Raw genomic sequence first — 27,835 nt, 5'->3', positions numbered from 1 at the left:
TTACAGAGTCTATTGCTGGTAGAGAAAGGAGAAGTCCAGTTGGGTTGTGGTGCCACGAACTAACTACAGTGGCATTATGGGCATCAAAGCGTTTGCTAGAACTGACCTACAACGCTGTAAAAGTGGGAAAGGCTGCGCCTTATCTATTTCTTATCTTTACATCCAGTCTATTAAAGTGGTCTCGCATTTCCTCTCGGTAAACAGTGCTTACCTGATCAAACTTGTTCACATCATTTGATAAGAGATTTACAATTTGACCAGTTGTCGTTTTGGTCATACCTGCGTTACTCAGACGAAGTGCCTAAAAAGAGAGACCAGACACACCAAGGTTTTACAGCTATAGTTACACTACCCACTTGTTTGGCTATCATGTTTTCCGATGTCGCTAGGTGCTATGAGCCCACAATGGGCTATGTGACAACAGTACTGAGTGTCGCCAATTGAAAGTGAAGACCACTTCTTGCCATCAATCATGTGGATGACCACAGCTAATCAGACAGATCACAATGGGTGATAGTCTGTCACTAGCAGTAGAAAAGAGCAGAAGTCCAATAGCACCTTAAAGTCTAACAAATTTCTGGCAGGGTATGAGCTTTCGTGAGGTATCTGAAGTATCTCTCACAGGTATCTGAAGAAGTGAGGTATGGCTCACGAAAGCTCATTCCCTGCCAGAAATTCTGTTAGTCTTTAAGGTGCTACTCCTACTCTTTTCTACAGCTAATCAGATTACTGATCACCCTCACTCAGCACAGCTCAACAGTCTCTTTTCAACACAACGCTCCAGCACACCCCAAAACTGAAAAAGAATACTGTTAAACTTTGCTGAAAACTCACTGAAAAGAGGGGGGAGAGAGAAAAGAAACTCAACCTAAAAGTAGAATGAAACCAAAGGGGTTGAGCTAAACACTATTAAAATATCAACAAATATACCTGTTTTGCCCTGACCTGGATGGCCCAGGCTAGCCTGATCTCGTCAGATCTCAGAAGCTAAGCAGGGTCAGCCCTGGTTAGTATTTGGATGGGAGACCACCAAGGAATACCAGGGTTGCTGTGCAGAGGAAGGCACTGGCAAACCACCTGTGTTAGTCTCTTGCCATGAAAACCCCAAAAGGGGTCGCCATAAGTCGGCTGCGACTTGACGGCACACACATACCTGTTTTATTATGATGATGCACAACTGTGTTAAAAACACAGGGCTTACAATGTAGGCTAACTGAAAACAATAAACTTTAACATACAACACAGTCACAGTTGATGTATATCTATACAATGACCAAACTAAGACCAGACGCCTTTCAGCCTTATCTAGCCCTTCCTCAGTGGTCATACATAAAATTATTATATAATACACATCCTGGCATCTCCATTAACGTAATACAATGTATTAAAAATGTGTTAAACCCTTTCATTATGTGTGGCTCTGTGTAGGAATGTTTATTCCATGTGTATTAAAACATGGCCGACAGCTCACACCTTGTGTATGATGTTAAACATCTCAGGATGAACTTATATTCAAACATGGCGGTCTGGACTGGCCTTGAACAGATATCGAGACGCGGGCATAGACTCCCCACAACACTTGCTATGCCGCTCTGTGAAATCATGTTGTCACAACTGTTAATTACTTTCTAATAGGGTTGCCAATTGCCCGGTGGTGGCGGGTAAACTACCGCCCATCCACCGGGCTGCCCGCCGGCTAGCTGAGGGCCAGCGTGCACACGCGCGCAGACGCAGCGCACACATCACTTTCGGTTTAACCCAAACGTGACGTGGACGCTCTAGCACCCTCGGCTAAAACTCTATGGAAACCATGGAGTTTTGGCCGGGATTGCTAGAGCGTCCCCGCTTGGGCACATCACGCGCATCGCGTGTTAAAGCCACAGTCCTGCGAAGCTCCCGCCAGTGGAGATGCGGGGCCTGGCAAGCCTATTTTCTAAGTATGTTGTTTGCAGGCACTGTAGACGTGAACCACAACCTTGCTGCACAACAAAGAAGAATCTTTCATCAAATTGAGGTCTCCTGCCATTACTGAAGCATTTCTAGGTGATGTTTTAGGCAAAGCTGAGGACTAGGTATCAGAGCAGTTTCTCTTCCTTCATGTCTAGTATGACTGCGCTCTTGGGGCTTTTTGGGAACAGAACCTACTGTGCACACCGGGCTGTGGCCCATTGTCTGAGTACTAGAAGCACAGCAGGACCCTTCCGCCATGGAACAGACTGTGCTCAAAAGATCCAGGCATTCCAGTCCAGATGTGCATACGGTTCATTCAGCCAGGATCCTGGTCTGTTGAGGTTTTCAATGGGCTGTTTCACAGGTGACAGCGAGCACTCTGTTATTGTTTTCCACGAGCACCTTGGGTTTGTTTCCATTTTTAACTGTTAGTGCATTTAAAGGTGGCATAAGAGGCTCGGGGGAAACTAAACCAAATCACGACAGAAAAAAGGACATGATACGAAAATCTCATCGGGTCTTTCCACGCTTTCTACCCGGCACACAAGTTTTTGCTGTGCAACCAAATAACTGGAGGAGCAATATTAGATGATATATTTAATGGATATACGATATAGCTCATATGGAATGGTAAACAGAGATTATTATCTGATTGAAGATTAAGTGAATAAGTAGAGATGACAAATATTATTGGTATAGTTAAGATTACGCAGAATATTGTTGAATAGGCAGTTGTTCCTTTCAGTTTTTATGATTATTATTTCTGAAAGTTAGTAATGATAAATTAAAAATGATGCCACCAGAAGGTAGATTATAATGTATGTATGGGAATGATTGAGTTTGTTATGTGTGGTTTTGTTTTTCGTGTGTGTGTTTTTTGCGGGGGGGGTTAAATTATATTTTTTTAAAAAGGTTTTTCCTCTGCAACCAACAGCATTTGTTGTACAGGCTACTTTATTAAATCCTCATCAGATCGAGTTATGATAGCTGGAACCGCAAATTAATACCTCTGAGAGGTGTTTATGCACAAGGAAGGGGTATGACTTATTACAGCGCAGCTCCTTGGGGATCATTTCCCAGGTATTCAAAGAGGGAGCAAGAAAAACAAATTCCGCTCTCCCAAGATGACCTGAGATTCTGCTGACTTCATCTTCTGCCCACACGCTGTGAGCCGTAAACCTGATCCGAACGGCTGCGGAATGAGCTCCGCGCACCCAGGGAATCTACAGCCGCAATCCCCAAACATGCAGTAAATCCCACTGGGTTCAGCGAGGCTGACTTCAGAGTAAACATGTTCATGATTGTGCTGCAAACTTCCCTTTGACTGTAGCCACCTCCAGTGAGGTTAGACAAGGCAACCACTTAAAGCAGTGGTGTCAAACGTAAGGCCCGCGGGCCGGATCCGGCCCCTTGAGAGCTCTGTGGACCAATCAAGGCAGCCATCCCCCCACCTCAATCTGGGCTGGCGAGGAATTGCCCAGTCTGACCAAGTGGCATTTATGCTATATCTGGCCCTCGTAATAATTGAATTTGACACCCCTGCCCTAAAGCTTAGGTAAATTTTCAGAAGCTTCAAGAACCAAGGAAGCATCCTCTCTCAGAGAGGATGGCTAACAATGAAAATCTGTCCTTCTTCAGGGCTCCTAACAGAACTAAAACCCTGAATCTTTGAGGAGGGAAACTGCTACTTGCTACATTAACCAAAAGGGAGACTGGAACCAAGAAATCAAAAGGAGACTGAGACTGGGAAGGGCAGCCATGAAGGAGCTAGAAAACATTCTTAAGTGTAAGGATGTGTCACTGGCAACCAAGATCAAGATAATTCATTCCAAAGTAATCCCCATTACTATGAACTGGTGTGAAAGTTGGATACTGAAGAAAGCTACACATGAAGCCAGCTGGGTGACCTTGGGCTAGTCACAGCTGTCTTAGAGCTCTCTCAGCCCCACCCACCTCACAGGGTGTCTGCTGTGGGGAGGGGAAGGGAAGGTGATTGTAAGCCGGTTTGAGTCTCCCTTAAGTGGTAGAGAAAGTCGGCATATAAAAACCAACTCTTCTTCTTCTAACTTGCATTTCTTGGAATTTATCCTTCATAGGTTCACTGGATTCGTGCAGAATATCACACGTATTCTGAGCACAATCCAAGACTCTTTTCAATGAACATCCAGATCTTTTAAGCAGCGTTTCCGATGCCAAGCTAACTATTTTGAGTGCTTGTTTTAAAGACAAAGAAGGCAGAGAGGCGAGCCAACATAAAACACCCAGTTTATTCACACAGCGAAAATGCGTTGCTTACCTTCCGATAAATCATATGGCACATAGCCACTCTCAGCTTCATGCCAGCACGTTGCACATGATAAAAATACAAGTGATGAGTTATGGCCAAAACCAAAGTACATGCAGATAAGGCCGCTGCGGAACCGTAAGCGTATTTCAAAGAATCTTTGCCGTCAACAAGGGGGTCGGATGAACCAGTCTTTTCAAAATAGCGGATAATATTCCCCAGAAATATTGGCTGAATTAATTTGAGCGTTTCCTAAAGAGAAAGAAGCAAGAGAAATGGTTCCAAGAAAACATTACAAGTAAAAAATTGTCTACTGCCTCATTTTACCTTGCTTCAAAAGCCGATTCAGTTTATAAGAGTTGGTTTTTATATGCCGACTTTCTCGACCACTTAAGGGAGACTCAAACCGGCTTACAATCACCTTCCCTTCCCCTCCCCACAACAGACACCCTGTGAGGTAGGTGGGGCTGAGAGAGCATGACTAGCCCAAGGTCACCCAGCTGCCTTCATGTGTAGGAGTGGGGGAAACCAACCCAGTTCACCAGATTAGCGTCCGCCGCTCATGTGGAGGAGTGGGGAATCAAACCCGGTTCTCCAGATCAGAGTCCACGGCTCCAAACCACCGCTCTTAACCACTACACCACGTTGGCTCTCTCAGTTATAGCGGTCTAGATACCAATTTGAGTTCCTAAAATAGATATAACATGAGCCCTGGAGTCTTCAGTTTTGATTTATGTTATAAAAGCAGGAAAACATTACACTGGGGTCCCCAACCGTTTTTGAGCCTGTGGGCACCTTTGGAATTCGGACATAGTATTGGGGGGGGGGGCAGCAGGGCCTTTCTTATGTTCTAACAAATATATTTCTGCAGTAACCTTTAATATATTGCCCCTATACCAACAGCCTGTGCCCAGTTCTGACATTGGTATTTGTCTGGTGATGCTCCTCTTATTATTACAAAGCAAACATCTAATGCTAACAGTAGCAGCTTCCCACCCCAGAGAGAGAGAGATTTATTATTAAGGCATTAGCCAGAAAAGATACAAACCTTGTCAATAAAACACATTACATGATAAAACAATCTCTTTGTAAAAAAAACCCAGATAAAATTACATGAATTAAAATTAACCTTATTAACACTAGTAACCTTTTCCAAGCGGATTTTAATTGCTGCAGAACAATATTGCAAATAAATAGAACAAGGCTCATAAATGTATGCATATACACATTTATATAAACACAAGGTTACAAATTACGAAAACTAATACTATAGTGTATGCTACCACCCATGTGACCGTTAGAACGACGCGATGTATTTATAAGAATTTTTTGTTGCGCACTATGGCTTATAATATTTCATCAATTAGAGTTAACAAGTAAGCAAAAATGTTCTATGCCAATGAGCCTTGTGCTATTTATTTGCATTAACTAACGTTATAGCATAGGTGTTTTTTTCCTTAGCAGAACAATATTGGGCTACCTGCAAATAACACTGAGGGTCTCCCTCCGCTTCCCACCCCAAACCTAAGGTCAGAGGTCACAGTGGAAGCTACAAGGGTTGTACTGCACAGGCAGGAAATAAGAAGGGGGGGAAATGGCTGGGAAAACAGTGACTGTAGGGTGGGGGGGCGACCTCTCCGCGAATTCTTGCTGGGAAAGCAATGACAGCACATCTACTTCGGCCTGTTACCTCAATCAGGGTGAAAAATCCCAGAACCAAGTAAGACTTCCAGTAGCAAAGTATGATTGCTTTTGTTAAGTGTGGGGTTCTTGCTTCCTTTTTCGCTTTCTGCACTTCTTTATCCCAGTACCTGTGAGAAAGAAAAAAAGAAGGGGCAAAACGGTAAACCAGGGGGTGGGAGAGACAGTCAGGAAGAGCACCAAAACCCAAAATACAAACGAACCATCCACAGATCGACTGCTTTGAATGATCAGCTGCACAGGAGAATATTTCTGCTCTGGCTTCACAGACTTTGCACTACAAGGTCAGGCTCTTTTAATCATTTTTTAGCTGTTCTTTCCTCTTAAATCGCTACATGACAATCACACACAAGCATTCGGGATTTCTGTAAAAAATAGCATGTGCCCACATTTCCCTCTGTCGGGTACCTCAGCTCACACTTCTATCAGCCCATGTATGGCCAGCAGTAACAACATGACATCACCAACAAGTATTATCTGAAGAAGTGAGCTGTGGCTCACAAAAGCTCATACCCTGCCAGAAATTTTGTTAGTCTTTAAGGTGCCACTGGACTCTTGCTCTTTTCTATTACTGAAGAAGTGAGCTGTGGTTCACGAAATCTCGTGCCCTGCCAGAAATGTTGTTAGTCTTTAAGGTGCTACTGGACTCTTGCACTTTTCTATTACTGAAGAAGTGAGCTGTGGCTCACGAAAGCTCATAACCCTGCCAGAAATTTTAGTCTTTAAGGTGCTACTGGACTCTTGTACTTTCCTATTACTGAAGAAGTGAGCTGTGGCTCACGAAATCTCGTGCCCTGCCAGAAATGTTGTTAGTCTTTAAGGTGCCACTGGACTCTTGCTCTTTTCTATTACTGAAGAAGTGAGCTGTGGCTCACGAAAGCTCATAACCCTGCCAGCAATGTTGTTAGTCTTTAAGGTGTTACTGGACTCTTGCTCTTTCCTATTACTGAAGAAGTGAGCTTTGGCTCACGAAACTCATACCCTGCCAGAAAGTTTAGTTAGTCTTTAAGGTGCTACTGGACTCTTGCTCTTTTTCTACTGCTACAGACAGACTAACACGGCTACCCATACTGGACAGAACGGATTTCCCCAAGACTGGTGAAATGGAACTATGCTCCTCTGTGACCCCCAATGAGGCAGGGGGTTGACTGTCCAACACCACACATTTTGTTTAAGGCACCGGTTCTCAACAAGGGGGGAATTTTAGGGTTCCAGGGCGGGGGAACTGGAACCACTATTCAGCAAAGTGTGATGTCCTGTAGATTATGTACAATCTGTAAAATTGTAATTTGTTTTTTTGAGTTAGACTATCTTGGGGAAAGGGGAATTATATTCTGAAGGATGGTGAACGGGGGCAACGGAGCAAAAAAGGTTGAGAACCACTGGAAGGCCTATTCTGTAGCTAGAAGCTTTCCCTCCCCCTTCTGTTTTGTCTTTTTCTATCGCAGTTCTGTATTTCGTTTTTGTATCCTAAGCTGTTTTGAGGAAGATATAAATGGATGTGTTGTTTTTCCACAACAAGAGGGCAGCAGGTCCCTTCCTAAGACACAAAACTGGGCTCGACAGAACTGTTTTCCAAAATAAATCACTGCCTGCCAAGCCACGGGTTCAAATGCCTCCTGGCACACACACACAAAAGTCCCAATCATGAGTACCATGTTCCTACGATAGCCTCTGGCGCTATCGTACTGGAATCCCTGTCTGTCTTATTTAAATATTGGTGTTTAAACTGGCCGTTATCATATTTTCCGATTTTCCATTAGTCGCTTGGGTCCCTCCAGGGAGAAAAGGGGGCACAGAAATGCCCAAGTAAATAAATATAAAGGCTACCAAATAAAGATCAGCCTGGCCCCAACCATACACAATAATGCAGAAATTAGTTTGACAATACAGGTTGAGTATCCCATATCCGGACATCCAAAACACAGAAAGATCCAAAATATGGACATTTTAAGTCGACATGTAGACATTACTCAAAGGCCCGCAGCAGGGCGACAAACTGTTTTCTGAAGTTCAATGTACACAAAATTAGTTAAAATATTGTTTAAAATTACATCCAGGCTATGTGTATAAAGTGTATATAAAACATAAATGAATTTCGTGTTTATACTTGGGTCTCATCCCCACAGGGGAGGGGCTGTGGCTCAGTGGTAGAGCATCTGCTTGGCACACAGAAGGTCCCAGGTTCAATCCCCGGCATCTCCAGTTAAAGGGACTAGGCAAGTAGGTGATGTGAAAGACCTCTGCCTGAGACCCTGGAGAGCTGCTGCAGGTCTGAGTAGACAATACTGACTTCGATGGACTGAGGGTCTGGTTCAGTATAAGGCAGCTTCATGCATTCATGTATAAGATATCTCATTATCTATATGCAAATATTCCACAATACAGAAAGATCAGAAATACGGACCACTTCTGGTCCCAAGCATTCCGGATAAGGGATACTCAATCTGTATCCCTTCTTTATTTTCTCTCTCCCATTCCATGTTTTTTTCTGTGACTCTTGATTTGACACGAGCTGCATCCCAAAAGACAGGGTATAAAATAAAACGCACAGGGATTCATTGAATCTGGGGAGGGATGGCTTTGCAGTGACTCCATAAAAATACTTATACTTAACTGAATGCAATCTGATCAAGAAGTCTGGTCCCTTATATCTTTGCTTCGTTAATTGTGCCATCCTGTGCAGAGTTACTCCAGCCTAAGCCCATTTATTTCAACAGGCTCAGACTGGGATTAACGCCACACAGGATCTCTCTGCAATGCAGGGAAAGTCGATCTTCATCTACTTACCATTGCAACCCTTCCCCAAGCTCCTTCGAGGAATCTTCAGGAAGCACTTTATACATGTCATCTTCGTCTAGCCTCCGTTTATGGCCAAGGACAAACAAAGGATTTAGCCACCTGTTCAAACAACAGAAGAACATTTCAGTCATTCTGTTAGAAGGACGCCTAGCTGTATCATTCCAGCTGTATCTGAAGAAGTGAGCTGTGGCTCACGAAAGCTCCTAACCCTGCCAGAAATTTTGTTAGTCTTTAAGGCGCTACTGGACTCTTGTTCTTTTCTATGCACACCGAGGGGCATACACTGCAGGGTTATGTATTCTCGCCCATCCCACAGTGCCAGCTCCACAAACTCGCCCACGGCCAACAATAAAATTCTGATAATGAAAAAACAAAAACTACACAAGAGAAACTGTACTTACAAGCCAGGACTGAGCAGGAGAAACACTGCAAGGAGTTTCTCCAAACTGCTAGAGCAGGGTGTCGGACTCAATCTTTACGAGGGCCGGATATGACATAAATGTCACTGGGCCGGGTCGGGCCTCGCCAGCCCGATTGAGAGTGGGAGATGGGGTGGCTGGCTCACGGGCCAGATAAGAGCTCTTAAGGGGTCGGATCTGGCCCTCGGGCCTGCTGTTTGACACCCCTGGGGATTTAGCAGAATGCCAAATCCAGAGGAGATTCAGGTGCTGTTGAATCCCAATGTGAGACCTTCTGCCAGGTAGCAATAACCTCATTTTAAACAGCCAAACAGCAAATTGAAGGGAGATTCTCGGGCTTTTTCATCCCTCATTGCACTTCCTCACTTTTATATTGTTGTCTGTGGCAAATGGAATAGGATCAGACCATGCAACAGCCCACCTACACATCTGTCCTTATCCTCCTATTAACGCAAGACCCAATACTAGCCAGCACAGTTTCTGCCACGCTACGTTTCTATTACCTTCTACAGCTGCTCAACAACTAATATCCTATCCTCTTTTACTCTTAAATGATATGAATTCTTTCCCTCCTTATCCTTTTACTTCACTTGAAGGACATACCATTAGGGAGCCAGCATGGTGTAGTTGTTAGGAGTGGTGGACTCTAATCTGGAGAACCAGGTCTGATTCCCCATTCCTCCACATGAGCAGCAGACTCTAATCTGAAGAACCGGGTTTGTTTCCCTGCCCCTACGCATGAAGCCTGCTGGGTGACTTTGGGCCAGTCACAGTTCTCTGAACTCTCTCAGCCCCACCTTCCCCACAAGGTGTCTGTTGCGGGGAGAGGAAGAGAAGGATATTATAAGCCGGTTTGATTCTCCCTTAAGTGGTAGAGCAAGTCGGCATATAAAAAGCAACTCTTCTTCTTCTTTATAGCTGGCGGAGCAATTAGGAACATATACTGGGACATTTCCAGTTCACAACCCACTTCAGCTGTGTACTTAAACTTGGCCTTAGAAATGCCATTATTCTTTCAGCCTCAATTCCCCCATCTGCAAAACGGGATGGTACTGACCTGCCTTACAGGCTTGTCACAAAAATTACTGAAAGGCTATACGAGAAGCACTTTGGATACACAAAAACCAATATAAAACAGTTGTCCACTTATGTTTTTACTACATCCATTGCCACATCCGAGAGCCAACGTGGTGTAGTGGTTAAGAGAGGCGTACTCTAATCTGGAGAACCGGGTTTGATTCCCCACTCCTCCACATGACCGGCAGATGCTAATCTGGTGAACCGGGTTGGTTTCCCCACTCCTCCACGTGAAGCCTACTGGGTGACCTGGGGCTAATCACAGCTCTCTCTGACCTCTCTCAGCCCCACCTACCTCACAAGGTGTCTGTTGTGAGGAAAGGAAGGAGGCTGTAAGCCGGGTTGATTCTCCTTAAAAGGCAAAGAAAGTCAGCGTATAAAAACCAACAAGATCTTCTTCTTAGTTCTTCCACATAACCCAAGGCTCTAAGATCTGTTTACAAACCAGTAAGGTTCAAAGTTATGTGTGTTTTTTTTTACCCCTACTTCAAAAAAAAAAAAAATCCTTATGTCCAGCATCCATCCCATAACAAAATAAGAGTTTTGAATTTCACACTGAACAAGGGCTGGGATGTTCACCCTTGAAAAACAAACAATCCCTTATACTGGTATTTCTAGTTACCAGCATGCCTTGTTCCTTTCGTCACACCAATCTGCAGCAAGGCGAGGGCAAGCCGAGGGCAGGGATATTAACTGCTCACGCCACCAAAATTGTTTTCGGTTCTTCAAGAAGCCTCTCTGACCCACGGACTGCCCTACGGACTTTCGATCACCCTGCAAGCTCCGCCAACCACCCGAAGTCTTGCATCGCTTTTTAATTAGTGACGCTTTAATGCTCGCTCCAGCTGAAATCTTGAGGAAAAGGACACTCCAAGCACTCCCGTCCTCAACAGGGCCAGCCTTCCCACTCGGCCAAGGGTCCCCGACCTTTTTGAATCTGCAGGCCCCTTTGCAATTTTTGAGAGGAGGTGTTCAGAGCCAGCGTGGTGCGATGTGTTAAGAGCAATGGTTTGGAGAGGTGGACGGCCGACTTTCTCTACCACTTAAGGCAGAATCAAACGGGCTTACAATCCCCTTCCCCTCAGCAGACACCTTGTGGGGTAGGTGGGGCTGAGAGAGTGTGACTAGCCCAAGGTCACCCAGCTGGCTTCATGTGTAGGAGCGGGGAAACCAATCCAGTTCACCAGATTAGCCTCCGCCGCTCATGTGGAGGAGTGGGGAATCAAACCCGGTTCTCCGGATCAGACTCCACCGCTCCAAACCACCGCTCTTAACCACGACACCACACTGGCTCTCTAAAGAAAGTCAGTAAAACTATCGATGGTTCTGCAAAAAACGAACAAGGTGGATTTGGTTCCTGTAGACCTCACTTGTTGACAATTGAAACACAAAACACTAAAGGAAAGCAGACGAACCAGACGTACCGCCATGAGGCTCATGTTGCCTGGACACCTAGAGGCTCAACCAGCCTTGGAAATTATTTTTGGACGCTGCGAATCCCTTGAGCTATACAAACAATTCAAAAGATAAACTGCGGAAATGCTAGGCTGTTAGACCGACTACCAGGACTTCCACCTATAAACATGGAACTCTACAGCATCATTTGTTTAGTTGTTTGGAAACACTGGTTAACTATAGAGGCGCGCACAGTAAAATGTTGGCTCAGTGGTCTTCAACCTTTGCAGACATGGGACCAACTTTTAACCCCCAGTCAGCAGCCTGGGACCAATGGAACCACAAGCATGTGACATGAGCCACATGAGCAGAAAAGGAACCAGTTATAACCCTCCATATCCAGAGGCAATAAACCTCTGAATGCCGGTGGTAGGACGCAACATCAAGAGAAGACGCTGGCCCCCAGGCTCTGGTGGAGAGCCAGCATGGTGTAGTGGTTAGGAGCGGTGGACTCTAATCTGGAGAACCGGCTTTGATTCCCCACTCCTCCACACGAGCGGCGGACTCTACTCTGGTGAACCGGGTTGGTTTCCTCACTCCTACACATGAAGCCTGCTGGGTGACCTTGGGCTAGTCACAGTGCTCATCCCTCTCAGCCTCATCTACCTCACAACGTGTCTGTTATGGGGAGAGGAAGGGCAGGGGATTGCAAGATGGTTTGATTCTCCTTAAAAGGTAGAGAAAATCGGCATATAAAACCCAACTCTTCTTCTAGTAAACCATTCTGGGGGCATTTGGTTGGCCGCCGTGCGAAACAGGAGACAGGATGAGATGGACCACTGTTTTGTCTAATTATTCTCATGGCCTCACCAGTCAAGGCCAGGACCTCAGGCAAACCAAGAGAGCTGAACACCAGGAGCAGTACCTTTGCTTTCTTGCTTTCGCAGCTGCACCTGCATTTTTCTAGCCTCATAACCAATGCATGGACCACTTCCTTTGGGTGCAGCTCCACGATCTCTTATCGATAAACATTAACACTGAACTGGATGTTTTGAAGATTTATAAATCAGCATAAATAAACCAAAAAGAACATGTCTCTCCTCCAAGGGGGGAAACACAGGAAAGGCAAGATCAAGAAGGCAGGCAAGGAATGTGAGCCAGTACCATTACACTGAACATACTGTTCAATCCTCTACATGTTTACTCGGAACTAAACCTCCTCCAACTTAATAAGACTTACTCCTGGATTGCAGCCTTAGTGATCAGGAGTTGGAATATATATATATAGGGAGACACTACCTGTCACTATGCTAGCTGGCTGGCTGGCTGGATAGATGGATAGATGGATAGAGAGAATATCCTATATATATATAGGAGATAGATAGACAATATCCTATATATATATATAGGAGACAGACAGACAGACTGTCTGCCTGTCACACATATAATATGTTAAGATTTTAGATTTGTCTGCAAATCTGGAGCAGTTCTCAGGTTTATAAAAAGATCTATCTTCCCTGTCCACGGCACTAATCTCCATATTTAAGTATCCTTGGATGGGGCCATATTAAGAATTAGCTACATTGATAATTGTTGACTAGTATTAATTTGGAATGATATTTTGGAAGTCATCCTCAAAGAGTAGTAAAACATGTCCTGACGGTTACTAGGGTGAGTTTCTTAGAATCTCATGGGGTGGTTAGAGGGAATAATGGAGGAGGAGAGGGTGGTCAAAGGTTTCCCCCTAACAAAGGGCCCACATAACCTCCATATGCAAAGGATGTGTAGGTCAGAACACCACTTGCTTGTGATTTATAGCAGGGGCAGTTGTGCTCTTTGTGTGATGGTTGTTGGTTTCTCAAAAACATCTGGTTGGCCACTGTAAAAAAAAAAAACAGAATGCTGAACTAGACAGGTGCCAAGGGTCATAGTTTGCCTTCCAATCTCCATGGCCTTTCCTACCTCACCCGCCGAAGCCGCAAGAATTTCAAAACTCAAACCCAAATCTTACGAGTAGACAAAACCCCGCAAAGCGTCTCTGCAAGTGGAGAAGCTAGGATTCAGAATTAATCTCAGTAAAGAGTGTATACAATTCTACAATACTTTGACCAGTGAGAGCCACGTGGTTATTCGTTGACATTTCAAATTTTACTGTAGGATATAAACTGTTTACAGGCTGCAAGCCAGTTAGAGCCCCATTACGCATTGGTGGGACCTTCTGCTAGGAAAACCACTGAAGAACAACAAACAAATTTAAGCTATTTCGCCTTTACACCAACAATCCAGCAAAGGAAACATGACGAATTTAATCAGGTTGAATCATACCCAAAGCAGCACTGCTTGGTTGATAAAACAAATCAGCAGGATCCATTTCCTACTCTCTCAGCAAATACATCAAAAGGCAACGTTGGTACCCCCAACTGGTTAGCCCTGATATGAGAAAACTAAAAACTCCGTCCAAACAAGATTTTGAGATTTACAGTATTAAATGTCCCCAGGGAACACTGAGCAACTGAGATTAGAGGACAATAGTGTACTATAACTGGAGGCTGGATTACCCCGACCTATTATGACCTATTAAAACGGCCCTGGACCAAGTCAGGCTGAGCAGCCCATGGAGAGGTAACCAGAGCTACTGGGGTTTGGCTATGTTTCCCCTGGTTACCAGCAGCCTCCCCTGACCAGGATGGCCCAGACGAGCCTGATCTCATCAGACCACAGAAACTAAGCACTGTAGGTCCTAGTACCACACTGCTACCTAGAAGTGTATCCCCCATCCAGTATGGGTACAGCTAATTTTTGTTACCCAAATACAGAGTTCTGCACTTACGCTTGTTGAATTGCATCCGCCCACTTTTCCAGTGCACTCAGATCTTGTTGGGAGTCGATCTCTATCTTCCGAGGTGTTCCCAATTAGGTGTCATCTGCAAATTTAATGAGTACCTCCACACCCTCATCCAGATCATTTATAAAAATACTGAAAAGTACAGGGCCTAGAACTGAGCCCTGCAGCACTCCGCTGGACACCTCCCACCGATCAGGTGAAATGCCATTGACAACTACTCTTTGGGTGCAGCTCTCCAACCAGTTCCCTAGCCACCTAACTATACTAGAGTCCAGTCCGTAGTCTTCCAGTTAATTCATCAGAACATCATGGGAAAGCCTATCAAAAGCTTTACTGAAATCTAGGTAAATAATTTTGACAACGTTCCCAGGATCCAGTAAGCCCATCACTCGATCAAAGAAGGAATCAGGGTTGGTCTGGCAGGATCTGTTAGGACAAATCCATGCTGACTTCCCCAGATCACCTTCAGGTGCTCACAGATTAACTCCTTTAAAATCTGCTCCAATATCTTCCCTGGGACAGAGGTCAGACTGACCGGCCTGCAGTTTCCTGGGTCATCCTGCCTCCCTTTTCCCTCCCTCCCTACAGCCTCATCCAGAAATGCATGCCCAAATGTTTGGTTTTTTCTAAAGGAGCCCTGGCAAAACCACATGTGGGTAAGAGAGATACACCCTTCAGAAATAAATCTGGACCTGTCAGTACAAAAAAACGCAACACAGACCAGGACGCAGCCAAATAGAGCTCTCTAATACCAGACTTCAGTGGTTACTAAACAGAAGAGACAGGTCCAGAATTATGGATCTAAATTATCGTCCAATCTCCTCTCCATTATATAGAAATCACAAGCTCCTTGTGCATACAACACTGCAGCAGGATCAGCCTCAGAGGACACGCCTGCCGGAGGAGACGGCGGTAGGAGCAACGCTATGGGTATTATGGGTACCACCATCAAATGTCTTCTTACAATCAAATGTCTTATCAGAGAAGTGGACCGGAAGAAGAGGAAGAAGAAGAAGAGTTGGTTTTTATATACCAACTTTCTCTGCCAGTTAAAGGAGAATCAAACCGGCTTACAATCACCTTCCCTTCCCCACAACGAACACCCTGTGAGGTAGGTGGGGCTGAGAGAGTGTGACTAGCCCAAGGTCACCCAGCTGGCTTCATGTGGAGGAGTGGGGAAACCAACCCGGTTCACCAGATTAGCATCCGCCGCTCATGTGGAGGAGTGGGGAATCAAACCCGGTTCTCCAGATCAGAGTCCACCGCTCCAAACCACCGCTCTTAACCACTACACCACGTTGGCTCTCCCTTTCAACTATCGCTCCTTCCATTCTGATTTGCACTAAAAGAGTATCCAGGGCACCTGTGATATTCAGTGCTTTGTACAGCATTTGTCTTCCATAGAGGCTCAATGTTGGACAGTGTAATCCTTTATGTTCACATGCACTGGGAGCCTGCCAACTGTGCGTATCGGGACTGGGGGGTCCCCACGATGCACTCAATGCATGCAACCGCTATGTGTATTGGGCAACATGTGGAATTTGTTGCCCAATTAACCAGCCCAATACCTTCCTCATGTTGCCCAATATACATGATGTAGCGTTTGCATTATCGGCTACATCTAAGAAGCTGCCCACTCCTAATATACACAGACGGAGAAGAAGAAGAGTTGGTTTTTATACCCCCTTCTTCTCTACCTTTAAGAAGCCTCAAAGCGGCTTACAATCTCCTTCCCCTCCCCACAACAGACACACTGTGAGGTAGGTGGAGCTGAGAGAGTTCTGAGAGAACTGTGACTAGCCCGAGATTGCCCAGCAGGCTTCATGTGGAGGATCAGGGAATCAAACCCAGTTCTCTAGATTAGAGTCCACTGCCCTTAACAACTACACCACGCTAGTTACCACAGTTGACAGGCTCCCAGTTTACACAAAGGTTAGGCCTGCAGAGGGTTTTTATGTACTCACTAGCATGGGACATCACATTCTTCACCCCCATGCTTGTCCTTGATGCCCTACCATGGTACGGTACAATTTGGGGTAGAAAGTGTACACAGCAGCTTTCCATCCTAAACCTCCTCACCACTGGCCAGGTGATGGAAAGGGCCGGGGAGGGGGGCGAGGAGGCTTGGAGCAGAAAGGATGCAGGACATGCTCCAAGTATCCTCTCCCCAGCCTTGCCTCACTACCATCAGTCAAGTGACCCCTGCCAGCCAACTCATGTGGGGCAGAGAATTCACACATATACAGTACGTTGTGCTCTACATCACACATGAACACATATGAAGCTACCTTATACTGAATCAGACCCTTGGTCCATCGAAGTCAGTATTGTGTACTCAGACCGGCAGCGGCTCTCCAGGGTCTCAGGCAGAGGTCTTTCACATCACCTACTTGCCTGGTCCCTTTAACTGGAGATGCCAGAGATTGAACCTAGGACCTTCTGCATGCCCAGCAGATGCTCTACCACTGAGCCACAGCCCCTCCCCACTGAGCGACAGCCCCTTCCCCCCCAAATAATAGCAGTGGCTCTCCAGGGTCTCAGGCGGAGGTCTTTCACATCCCCTACCCGCCTAGTCCCTTGAACTGGAGATGCCAGGGATTGAACCTTGGGACCCTTCTGCATGCCAAGCAGATGCTGTACCACTGAGCCAAGGCCCCTCCCCATCACGAACACATGAAGCTGCCTTAGCCTTATACTGAATCAGACCCTTGGTCCATCGAAGTCAGTATTGTGTACTCAGACCGGCAGCGGCTCTCCAGGGTCTCAGGCAGGGGTCTTTCACATCACCTACTTGCCTGGTCCCTTTAACTGGAGATGCCAGAGATTGAACCTAGGACCTTCTGCATGCCAAGCAGATGCTCTACCACTGAGCCACAGTCCCTCCCCTTGCGCCAGGTTGCCACATAATGCTGCAGGATCTCAATCAGCCTTTCCTTTTTGAGTTACAGTCTCTATGCAGGCAGAGGTATCACTTCCCCAATTGAGGGGAACTTTGGATCCACGCTCCGGGGCCAAGTTCAGAATTAACTGTGTGGCGGACCAAGAATTTGCCTCATGTCCGGACAGCTTCCTACGCTCAAAAATGAGTTTGTGACTTCTACAAACAACACCAAACCCTCTTTCCTAAACAGAAGAAAACCCTCAGGAGAAATGTTTTACTTCTGGTCAAACACTGTAAATAAGATGCAGTAGGTCACACGCCGTATTTGATACTGCAGAAAGTTAAGAGAACGATGTCACGAAAGAGCATCAATATTTACTTTTGGCCCCATGGAAAACCCATATTTTACTCGACGATTTCCCCAGCCTCGCTTCTGGACAGTTCTAAACACTGAATCCACAATACAGCATGATTTTTTTACTGGGTTGTGAGCCTCATTTTCAAGGAAGTGATCTCAGCGTAGGAGCAGGTAAACAGAAATTCCTTTATTTCACAATTGCTTCCGTTAGGCACATACCACAGTGTAAAGCAAAAAGCACGTAGGATGTATGGCCAGAGGTTCTGAATTGTGCTATACGGCTTCCAGCTAGTCTGGTGTAGTGGTTAAGAGCGGTGGTTTGGAGTGGAGGCCTCTAATCTGGAGAACCAGGTTTGATTCCCCACTCCTCCACATGAGCAGCAGAGGCTAATCTGGTGAACTGGATTTGTTTCCCCGCTCGAAGCCAGCTGGGTGACCTTGGGCAAGTCACAGCTCTCTTAGAGCTCTCTCAGCCCCACCTACCTCCCAGGGGTGTCTGTTGTGGGGAAGGGAAGGTGATTGCAAGCAGGCTTGAGTCACCCTTAAGTGGTGGAGAAAGTCAGCATTTAAAAACCAATTATTATTCTTCTAAAGTGTGCCACTGCCTTGCAATGGACTCATAGCAACTCTATGAAATTCCCTCCTCATGGGGTTTTCAGGGCAAAGAGATGAGCAGAGGCGGTTTGCCATTGTATCACAACTCTGGACTTCCTTGGTGACCCTGCTTAGCTTTCAAGCTCTGGAGAGATCAGGCTACTGTGGGCTATTAAGGCTACTACATAAAGGACTTTATTCAACTCCAAAGTAATATGCTTTATACCAGTTTATTTCAGTACATTTTAATCCTGTTTGTCCTCCAAGGAGGTCAGGGTGGCATGCAATGCTCTCCTTCTCCTCCTCTATTCTACCCTCACAACAACCATGTGAGGTAGGGCAGGCGGAGTGAAAGGTGTGTGTGACTGGCCCAAGGTAACCCAGCAAGTTTCGTGGCAGAGTGGGGATTCAACGCTGGGTATCCCAGATCCTAGGCCATCGCCTTAACCGCCACGCCAAGCTCAACCAACAAGCAGAAAACCTCCTTCAGATAATGCATGAATTCCAAAACTTGAGTTAAATCAAGAGATTTGAATTAGCCTCTTTGTCAATCCACAATAAACTAAGGTTTGTTTTTTTTCTAGACAGAAAACAGATTTACTAAGAGAGGGGAAAGGATAGCAAACTGGCCAGGACTGTGAAGCATCATTCGAGTACGACAAAAAACTTTTACTTAGAAATGGCCTACATAAATTCTAGGTGGTCCACTGTGAGAGGCCACCGGTTTACCTGAAGAAAAGTCAGTGGCGACTCAGAAAAGCTCATATCCAAGCAAATGCTGTTAGTCTTTAAAGTGTTACTCGACTTTTTGCTTTCTTTTAGTCCAGGTATGCCTTTGAGGTCATCAGTTTACATACACACTTCTCTCACTATCCACTGGCTCCTAACTAGAAGATCAGAGTTACTCTTCTTAACCACGCTTGACCCTGGTGGTCCTTTCCAACTCCGCTTCTATGTTTCTGTGACCTTCAGAGTACAGCCTGTTTTATAAATCCTGGAAAACATGCGGAACAACAAACATCACTTTGAAAACAAGCTTCCTAAAAATGGCAACACTCAAAACCCTTTGACTTCAGAATGGGGGTTACCGCACTTGTATTCCCAGCGATGTATTAAGAGTTTGAAAATGTTATAAAAAATACTGTTTGCACTTTCTATGTATTCCCACCAAGGTATTAAGAGTTTGAAAACGTTATAAAAAATACTGTTCGCACTTTGTTTGGCCCCTTTAGCTGTGAAGACATCTTCCAACCATTTATAAACCGTGGTCTCCAAAAACCCTTTTAAAGCGATGTTTTTTTATAACGTTTTCAAACTCTTAATACATCGCTGGGAATACAAAGTGCGGTAACCCCTATAGTCTTTCCTGAAGGACTGATTACTTAGAAGCAAGCACCATTGGCTTGGAGAAAAATCAGACGATCGGGGGTCAGAGCGGCATCGTCTGATTCAACCAATGCAGCATCCACACGTGGCTAGATGTTGTACTATAGCATTCTTCCCACCTGGTCTTTCCAGTGCGGACAAGACTGTACACATCAAAAGACTGATAGACCACAACATGCAACCATGTGAAAATGCAACCCAGGATAAATCTCCCACAACAAATCTTCCCACCTTTCCTTTTTATAAATCCTACAATAAAAGGGGTCCAGGCTCAGGACTCCTACTCCCCCTTTGGGGATCCTCATCAGGCTACCAGGAAATGGGCACTGTATGTTTACCCATAGATGCCCTTAACCCTCAGGCGCCTGGAATCTGATTAAAAAGTTGCACTCCACACATGCTCAGAAAGTTACACTTGTTAATCCTTCCAACACTAAATACATCAGAGATTGGGGGGGTACTCAAATAAAGCCCTGCTCAAGCATAGACTGGGCGAGGATTTGTTTGTTTCATTTGGGGAGGGGCTGAGAACAGAAGGCCCCAGGTTCAGTCCATGGCTACATTGTTCTACTAAGTATGCTTAGGATTGCAGCCATCGTTCAGCTGACTTGGATGGACCAAGAATCTGATTCAGTAGAAGGCAGCTTCATGTGTTCATTATGGGGAGGGACTGTGGCTCACTGGTAGAGCACCTGCTTGGCATGCAGATGGGTCCCAGGTTCAATCCCCAGCATCTCCAGTTAAAGGGACCAGGCAAGGAGGTGATGTGAAAGACCCTCTGCCTGAGACCCTGGAGAGCCACTGCTATTATTTGGGGGGGAAGGGGCTGTCACTCAGTGGTGGAGGGACTGTCGCTCAGTGGGGAGGGACTGTGGCTCACTGGCAGAGCCTCTGCTTGGCATTCAGAAGGTCCCAGGTTCAATCCCCGGCATCTCCAGTTAAAGGCACCAGATTGGTAGGTGATGTGAATAGACCTCTGCCTGAGACCCTGGAGAGCCATGGAGAGGGGTCTTGGCTCAGTGGTGGAGCCTCTGCTTGGCATGCAGAAGGTCCCAGGGTCAATCCCCGGCATCTCCAGTTAAAGGGACTAGGCAAGGAGGTGATGTGAAAGACCTCCGCCTGAGACCCTGGAGAGCCACTGCTATTATTTTGGGGGGAAGGGGCTGTCGCTCAGTGGGGAGGGACTGTGGCTCACTGGTAGAGCACCTGCTTGGCGTGCAGAAGGTCCCAGGTTCAATCCTTGGCTTCTCCAGTTAAAGGCACTAGGCGGGTAGGGGATGTGAAAGACCTCCGCCTAAGACCCTGGAGAGCCACTGCTATTACTTGGGGGGGAAGGGGCTGTCGCTCAGTGGGGAGGGACTGTGGCTCACTGGTAGAGCACCTGCTTGGCGTGCAGAAGGTCCCAGGTTCAATCCTTGGCTTCTCCAGTTAAAGGCACTAGGCGGGTAGGGGATGTGAAAGACCCTCCGCCTGAGACCCTGGAGAGCCGCCGCCGGTCCGCGTAGAGGATGCTGACTTGGACGGACCGAGGCTCTGGTCCAGCAGAAGGCAGCTCCACGTGTCCGAAGGTGGGGGGGGGGGCGCTGAGAAAGGCCCGGGCGGGGAGGGGCGGGGGAGGGGCGGGGAGCCCCCTACTCACCAGAAGAAGAGCCGGGAGCAGAATCCGGCGGCGCGGAGCGGGTTGGGCGGGCCGTGCGGGGCGGGCAGCGCCTCCATCGCCAGCCGGGCTGGGTCGGGTCGTGCAGCGGGCGGCTTCGCGCCGGGGGAAGCGGATCCGGCTCCTTCTTCCGGGAAACCCGACACCCGCCGGCCGGCCGGCCGAGTGGAGCCGCCGGAGCCGCTGCAGGCCGCCTCTAGAGGGGGCCCGGGAGGCGCCTCGCCGCCGCCGGGCGCTGCGGACGGAGGTTCGCGCCTCGGGGTCTGCCGCTCTCCAAGTGCGCCTTTTCCCCATCCGGATGCACGGGGGGGGGGGGCTGATGGTCGTGTGGAGCACTTGGCTGGGGGGGAAATGCGCATCCGGAGAGCGCCAAATCCAAGGCAAAAAAGAAGAAGAAGAAGAAAGGGGTCAAGGGATAAGAAAAAAGAAAAAAAAAGTATTGCAAAGTATTACAAAAAGTATTACAAAGAAGAAAGGGGTCAAGGGATAAGAAAAAAGAAAGTATTGCAAAGTATTACAAAAAGTATTACAAAGAAGAAAGGGGTCAAGGGATAAGAAAAAAAAAGTATTGCAAAGTATTACAAAAAGTATTACAAAGAAGAAAGGGGTCAAGGGATAAGAAAAAAGAAAGTATTGCAAAGTATTACAAAAAGTATTACAAAGAAGAAAGGGGTCAAGGGATAAGAAAAAAAAAGTATTACAAAGTATTACAAAAAGTATTACAAAGAAGAAAGGGGTCAAGGGATAAGAAAAAAGAAAAAAGAAAGTATTGCAAAGTATTACAAAGAAGAAAGGGGTCAAGGGATAAGAAAAAAGAAAAAAAGTATTGCAAAGTATTACAAAAAGTATTACAAAGAAAGGGGTCAAGGGATAAGAAAAAAGAAAAAAAGTATTGCAAAGTATTACAAAAAGTATTTCAAAGAAGAAAGGGGTCAAGGGATAAGAAAAAAGAAAGTATTGCAAAGTATTACAAAAAGTATTACAAAGAAGAAAGGGGTCAAGGGATAAGAAAAAAGAAAAAAGAAAGTATTGCAAAGTATTACAAAAAGTATTACAAAGAAGAAAGGGGTCAAGGGATAAGAAAAAAGAAAAAAGAAAGTATTGCAAAGTATTACAAAAAGTATTAAAAATTAGAAAGGGGTCAAGGGATAAGAAAAAAGAAAAAAGAAAGTATTGCAAAGTATTACAAAAAGTATTACAAAGAAGAAAGGGGTCAAGGGATAAGAAAAAAGGGGGAAAAAGTATTACAAAGTATTACAAGTATTACAAAAAGTATTACAAAGAAGAAAGGGGTCAAGGGATAAGAAAAAAGAAAGTATTACATCTTATTTGTAAATTGCAACCCTGTCTTAACCTACCCTATTATACCTAGGGTCAGATATAAAGTGTAAGTGTAGATTGTTGAGTTCTGAGAAGTCAGGTGGGGAAACTGTGCACCTACAGAGTGGCGAATCCAAGGCAAAAACCTCCCAGGCATTGATATAGCCATTCATGCCTGAGAGGTTTTGCCTCGGCTTTGCACATTTTCCCCATCCGAATTCTCCAAACTCCGCACAAGGGGCTGATCGTTGTTTTGAGCGCTTGGCTGGGGGAAAATGTGCATCCAGAGAGCAGCAGATCCAAGGCAAAAACCTCCCATTCATGCCTGGGAGGTTTTGCCTCGGCTTTGCCGCTCTCCAGATGCGCATTTTCCCCAGCCGCATTCTCAAAACTCTGCCCAGGGGCTGATTGTTGAGTTCTTTTTTAAAAAAAAATTATTTATTTTTAGGATACAAAAAGGAAAAGGGGTAAAGGGATAAGAAAAAAGAAAAAAAAGTATTACATCTTATTTGTCACTTGCAACCCTGTCTTAACATACCATATTATACCTAAAAGGTAAAGGTAAAGGTTCCCTGTGCAAGCACCAGGTCATTCCTGACCCATGGGTTGACGTCACATCCTGACGTTTCCAAGGCAGACTTAGTTTGTGGGGTGGTTTGCCATTGCCTTCCCCAGTCGTCTTCCCTTTACCCCCAGCAAGCTGGGTCCTCATTTCACCGACCTTGGAAGGATGGAAGGCTGAGTCAACCTTGAGCCGGCTACCTGAAACCAACTTCTGTCGGGATCGAACTCAGGTCCTGAGCAGAGCTTTGGACTGCAGTACTGCAGCTTAATATTCTGCGCCACGGGGCTCCTATATTATACCTAGGATCAGATATAAAGTTTATCATACTGTAGATTAAGTGTAGATTGTTGAGTTCTGAGAACTCAGATGGGGAAAATGTGCACCTACAGAGTGGCGAATCCAGGGCAAAACCTCCCAGTGCATAAATGACCGTAGAGTTTTGAGAGGGTTGCTCCGGTTTGAAATGCACTTTAATCCGGAGCATTCTGCCGGGTTTGTACAAAGAGGCGTAGGACAGCAACGGGAGTGCTCTCTGGATTCTCAAAACTCTGCATGGAAACTTATTTTTGCGGTTTTGAGAATTTGGCTGGAGGAAATGTGCATTTAGAAAGCGGCAAAGCCAAGGCGAAACCTCCCACGCGTTTTTGCCCTGAGCGCACGTTTCCCCTATCCAGATTCTCAAAACTCAACAGTAAGCCCCCATGCAGAGTTTTGAAGAATCTGGATGGGTTTCTGCAGCTTGAAGTGTGCTTTAATCCGGTGCATTCTGTGGGTTTGTGCAAAGGTGCGTAGGACAGCAACGGGAGTTTCTAGTCTGAAATGCACTTTAATCCGGTGCCATCTGCCGGGTTGGTGCAAAGGACAGCAACGGGAGTGCGGTAGCAACATTGCGCGGGCGTGAGCACGCAATCCTCTGGTAGCAAAGCGAAGCTACGCGCAGACTAGCGCGATCCTATGCAGAGTTGCTCCTGTCGCTGAAATGACTGCAAAGAATTGTGCCGCTAGTTTGGCCAACCCTGTTTGCACGGTGCAATAACACCCGCTTGATTTTATTCGTTTTGGGTTTGAATACGTAGAAGATCTGCAGATTAGGGCCCAGAGAGTGTGTGTGTGTGTACTTTTCAGGTCAAACAGACAGATAAAACGCCAACGGACACTACCAAGTACAAACTCGAGAGAGGAAAGTTGGCCACGTACATGAGTCAGCAGAATCATAAGATCCTCACTTGAGGTTAAAAATAGGCAACAGCAAACAGGGTAGCACAAGGACAGAAAGGACCCTTTGTGATCGAACCCCTTAAGGACGTGCATACGACTGGAAATGATGACATTCATCAGAGAACGTAAGTACAAAATATCCATGAATAGGGTTGCCAACCTCCAGGTGATGAAACAAAATATCCCTATACTGTACAGAAGCTCAACCAAAAACCAGTAAAGGGCTCAAATATTCATAACCAACTCAATATTGAAAATACAGTGCAAAATTTACTAACAATCATGAAAATAGACGAAGACAGTGAGTATCACATTGAACCAAAAATCTTATTTACAAAAGCTGTAATGAAGTACAATCCCACAAGCAGATAATACAACGTTCTTGTACAGGTAAGTCCAGAAATGATTAGGTGGATGTAATTCAACAGGTAAGTCTAGAAATATCCACTTGCTTAATTAGAAGAATAGAGGACAATCCTGGTTATTGCTGTTATTGTCATTGTCATTCTTGTATAGTTTTTAATTTTAGCGTTTGGCTGAAGAAGCCATATTTCGTGGTGAAAACATGATAATTAATCCGGAGACCGTTTCTAATCATTTATATGCCATATACATATATGTCTTAATCCTATGAGGATTCAATCTGTCTTCAGGTCAAGCCCACAGGGATGCCTTTGATGGAAAGATTATGCCTCTGATGGAAAGATTATATTCTTCTAATTAAGCAAGTGGATATTTCTAGACTTACCTGTTGAATTACATCCACCTAATCATTTCTGGACTTACCTGTACAAGAATGTTGTATTATCTGCTTGTGGGATTATACTTCGTTACAGCTTTTGTAAATAAGATTTTTGGTTCAATGTGATACTCACTGTCTTCATCTATTTTCCCTATTGTTAGTAAATTTTGGACGATATTTTCAATATTGAGTTGGTTTTGAATATTTGAGCCCTTTACTGGTTTTTGGTTGAACCTCCAGGTGATGGCTGGCGATCTCCTTTCACCTGGAGAAAGTGGCTGCTTTGGAAGGCGGACTCCATGGCATTGTACACCATTGAAGTCCCACCGCTCCCCAGACCCCACTCTCCTCAGGCTCCACCCCCAAAATCTGCAGGTATTTCCAAACCCGGAGCTGGCAACACTATCCATGAATGTGTCTGTGCATCTGTGAACTGCCCTCAAGTCGTAGCCAACGTGTGTGTGTGTTAGGTGGTGTCAAGTCGCTTCTGACTCATGGCGACCCTATGAATAAATGTCCTCCATTGTCTAATCTAGAAACTTCCCTTTCCAATAAAGCATTTGTTTCTTTGTGTGTGAACTGTTTTTCAAAGACGAGTGCCTCTGAGCATGTACGAAATGCATTCTGCCCCACTGTGCAGTTGCAGAAAAAGCCTGACTTTTAGCGGGAGTGGTTTCTGATGTGTGTGTGTTAAGTGCGGTCAAGTCTCTTCCGACTCATGGCACCCTATGAATCAACGTCCTCCAAAACAACTTCCTCCTATACTTAACAGATCTTGCAAACTGAGGGCTATGGCTTCCTTTATAGAGTCAATCCATCTCTTATTGGGTCTTCCTCTTTTCCTGCTGCCTTCAACTTTTCCTAGCATGATTGTCTTTTCCAGTGACTCTTGTCTTCTCATACTGTGACCAAAGTACATCAGCCTCCGTTTAGTCATTTTAGCTTCTAGGGTCAGTTCAGGCTTGATTTGATCTATAACCCACTGATTTGTTTGTTTGTTTGTTTTTGGCGGTCCACAGTATCCGTAACACTCTCCTCCAACACCACATTTCAAAGGAATCTACTTTCTTCCTGTACCTTTCTTCATTGTCCCATACATAGTAATTGGGAATACGATGGTATGAATTAACTTGATCTTGGTTGCCAGTGACTCATCCTTACACTTAAGAATCTTTTCTAGCTCCTTCATGGCTGCCCTTCCCAGTCTCCTTCTGATCTCCCTTTTGGTTGATGATGGAGCCAAGGAATAGAAAGTCTTCAACAATTTCAGTTTCCTCGTTGTCAACCGACATATAGTAGCAATATAAAATTGATCGATGCAAATCCCCTTAGGTGCACTTGTCATCTATCCAAATTGACCCCAGGATGCTGGCAGAGCATGTTTACTGATCCCAACCCCGGAAACGGGCAACGTGCTCCGCTGAATTGTCATGCCTGGATTGTTTTTCCAAATCTACGGCGGAGAGAGAGCCTGATAAAAAGGTTCGAGTTAAATGGTGCACATTAAGAAGCATCATTACCTTGATAAGAACTAATAGCCTTTCCCAACCCATCTGCCTTTAACTATTAATACACTGGGAGGGAGGCCTGGCTTCGCTTCTGCCTTTCCCCCCACTGACCAGGTGCAAATTTTGCAAGTACTTCTTGAGCAAGAGTGCCTGAGGAAATTGCTATCCACAACCAGCGTTGTTTGGAAAAAGACTAGCCCCACCCCTCAAATTTAGTCCTGTTATCTTAAAGACTTATCAAATTTATTGTAGCTGGAAATTTCATGAGCTAGAGCAGCGTTTCTCAACCTTTTTACCCTTGGGGAACCCTTGAAATAATATTCCTGTCTCAGGGAATCCCTACATATGATTAGCCTATTCATCACTATTTCTCGGCGAACCCCTTGCAATTTCTCAAGGACCCTAGAGTTCCGGGGAACCCTGGTTGAGAAACGCTGGGCTAGAGCATTCTTATGAGTAAGAATTTTTTAAAATATCATTGATCAAAATTGGAGAAGTCCTAAATCATGTAAATTTTCCAGGTTGGCACAAGTTTTTTCAAGCCTGTTTTGCTGCATTCAACATATTTAACCCAGCTGAGTTTTGCAAAATGAGGCTTTTTGCCTAAGGGAGAAGATCAGGTTTTGCCCATCTGGGGAAACTGATGTCTATCATATTTATTGCAGAGATGCAAATATGCTTATCCTTTGTATGGTGGCGGAAAGTGCCCTCAAGTTGCATGTTGCCTGCCTCTGTGTAGCAACCCTGGACACCCTCGACGGTTTCCCATCAAAGTACTAACCAGAGCCAACCTTGCTTAGCTTCCAAGATCTGATGAGAGCTGGCTACCCTGTACCATTGATGTCAGCCTTTGTGTAGGAACTTCTAAGGACTTGAATACCATTTCCTCAAAACCAATAACAATGCCAACCCCCCAAAAAAGCTTTTCTCCCTCTCTCATAATACTAGAACTTGGAGTCATCTGCTGAAGCTGGAGGGTGAGAGATTCAGAACAGATAAAGGAAGTATTTCTTTACACAATACATAGTTAAACGATGGAACTCCCTGCCCCAGGATGTGGTGATGGCTGCCAACTTGGAGAGCTTTAAGAGGGAAGAGGACATGTTCATGGAGGAGAGGGCTAAAATGAATAC

General features: G+C 45.5%; 1 protein-coding gene across 1 annotated transcript in view; it reads right to left on the bottom strand.

The window, feature by feature from the left end:
- Positions 1-21,708, bottom strand: part of ABCC4 (ATP binding cassette subfamily C member 4) — a 155,266-nt gene extending 133,558 nt beyond the window's left edge. The window contains exons 1-5 of the mRNA XM_056862133.1: positions 21,332-21,708; positions 8,726-8,836; positions 5,925-6,045; positions 4,247-4,486; positions 212-301 (exon numbers count right to left, since the gene is read on the bottom strand). Of these exons, the coding sequence (XP_056718111.1) occupies positions 212-301; positions 4,247-4,486; positions 5,925-6,045; positions 8,726-8,836; positions 21,332-21,708 (939 nt within the window). The remainder of the gene's footprint in view (positions 1-211; positions 302-4,246; positions 4,487-5,924; positions 6,046-8,725; positions 8,837-21,331) is intronic.
- Between the last annotated feature and the right edge of the window lie 6,127 nt (positions 21,709-27,835).

The sequence above is a fragment of the Euleptes europaea genome, chromosome 16, assembly GCF_029931775.1.
Source record: "Euleptes europaea isolate rEulEur1 chromosome 16, rEulEur1.hap1, whole genome shotgun sequence".
NCBI classification, from domain to species: Eukaryota; Metazoa; Chordata; class Lepidosauria; order Squamata; family Sphaerodactylidae; genus Euleptes; species Euleptes europaea.
Note: the sequence above shows the minus strand (reverse complement) of the source record. Positions and strands in the feature narration are given on the sequence as shown.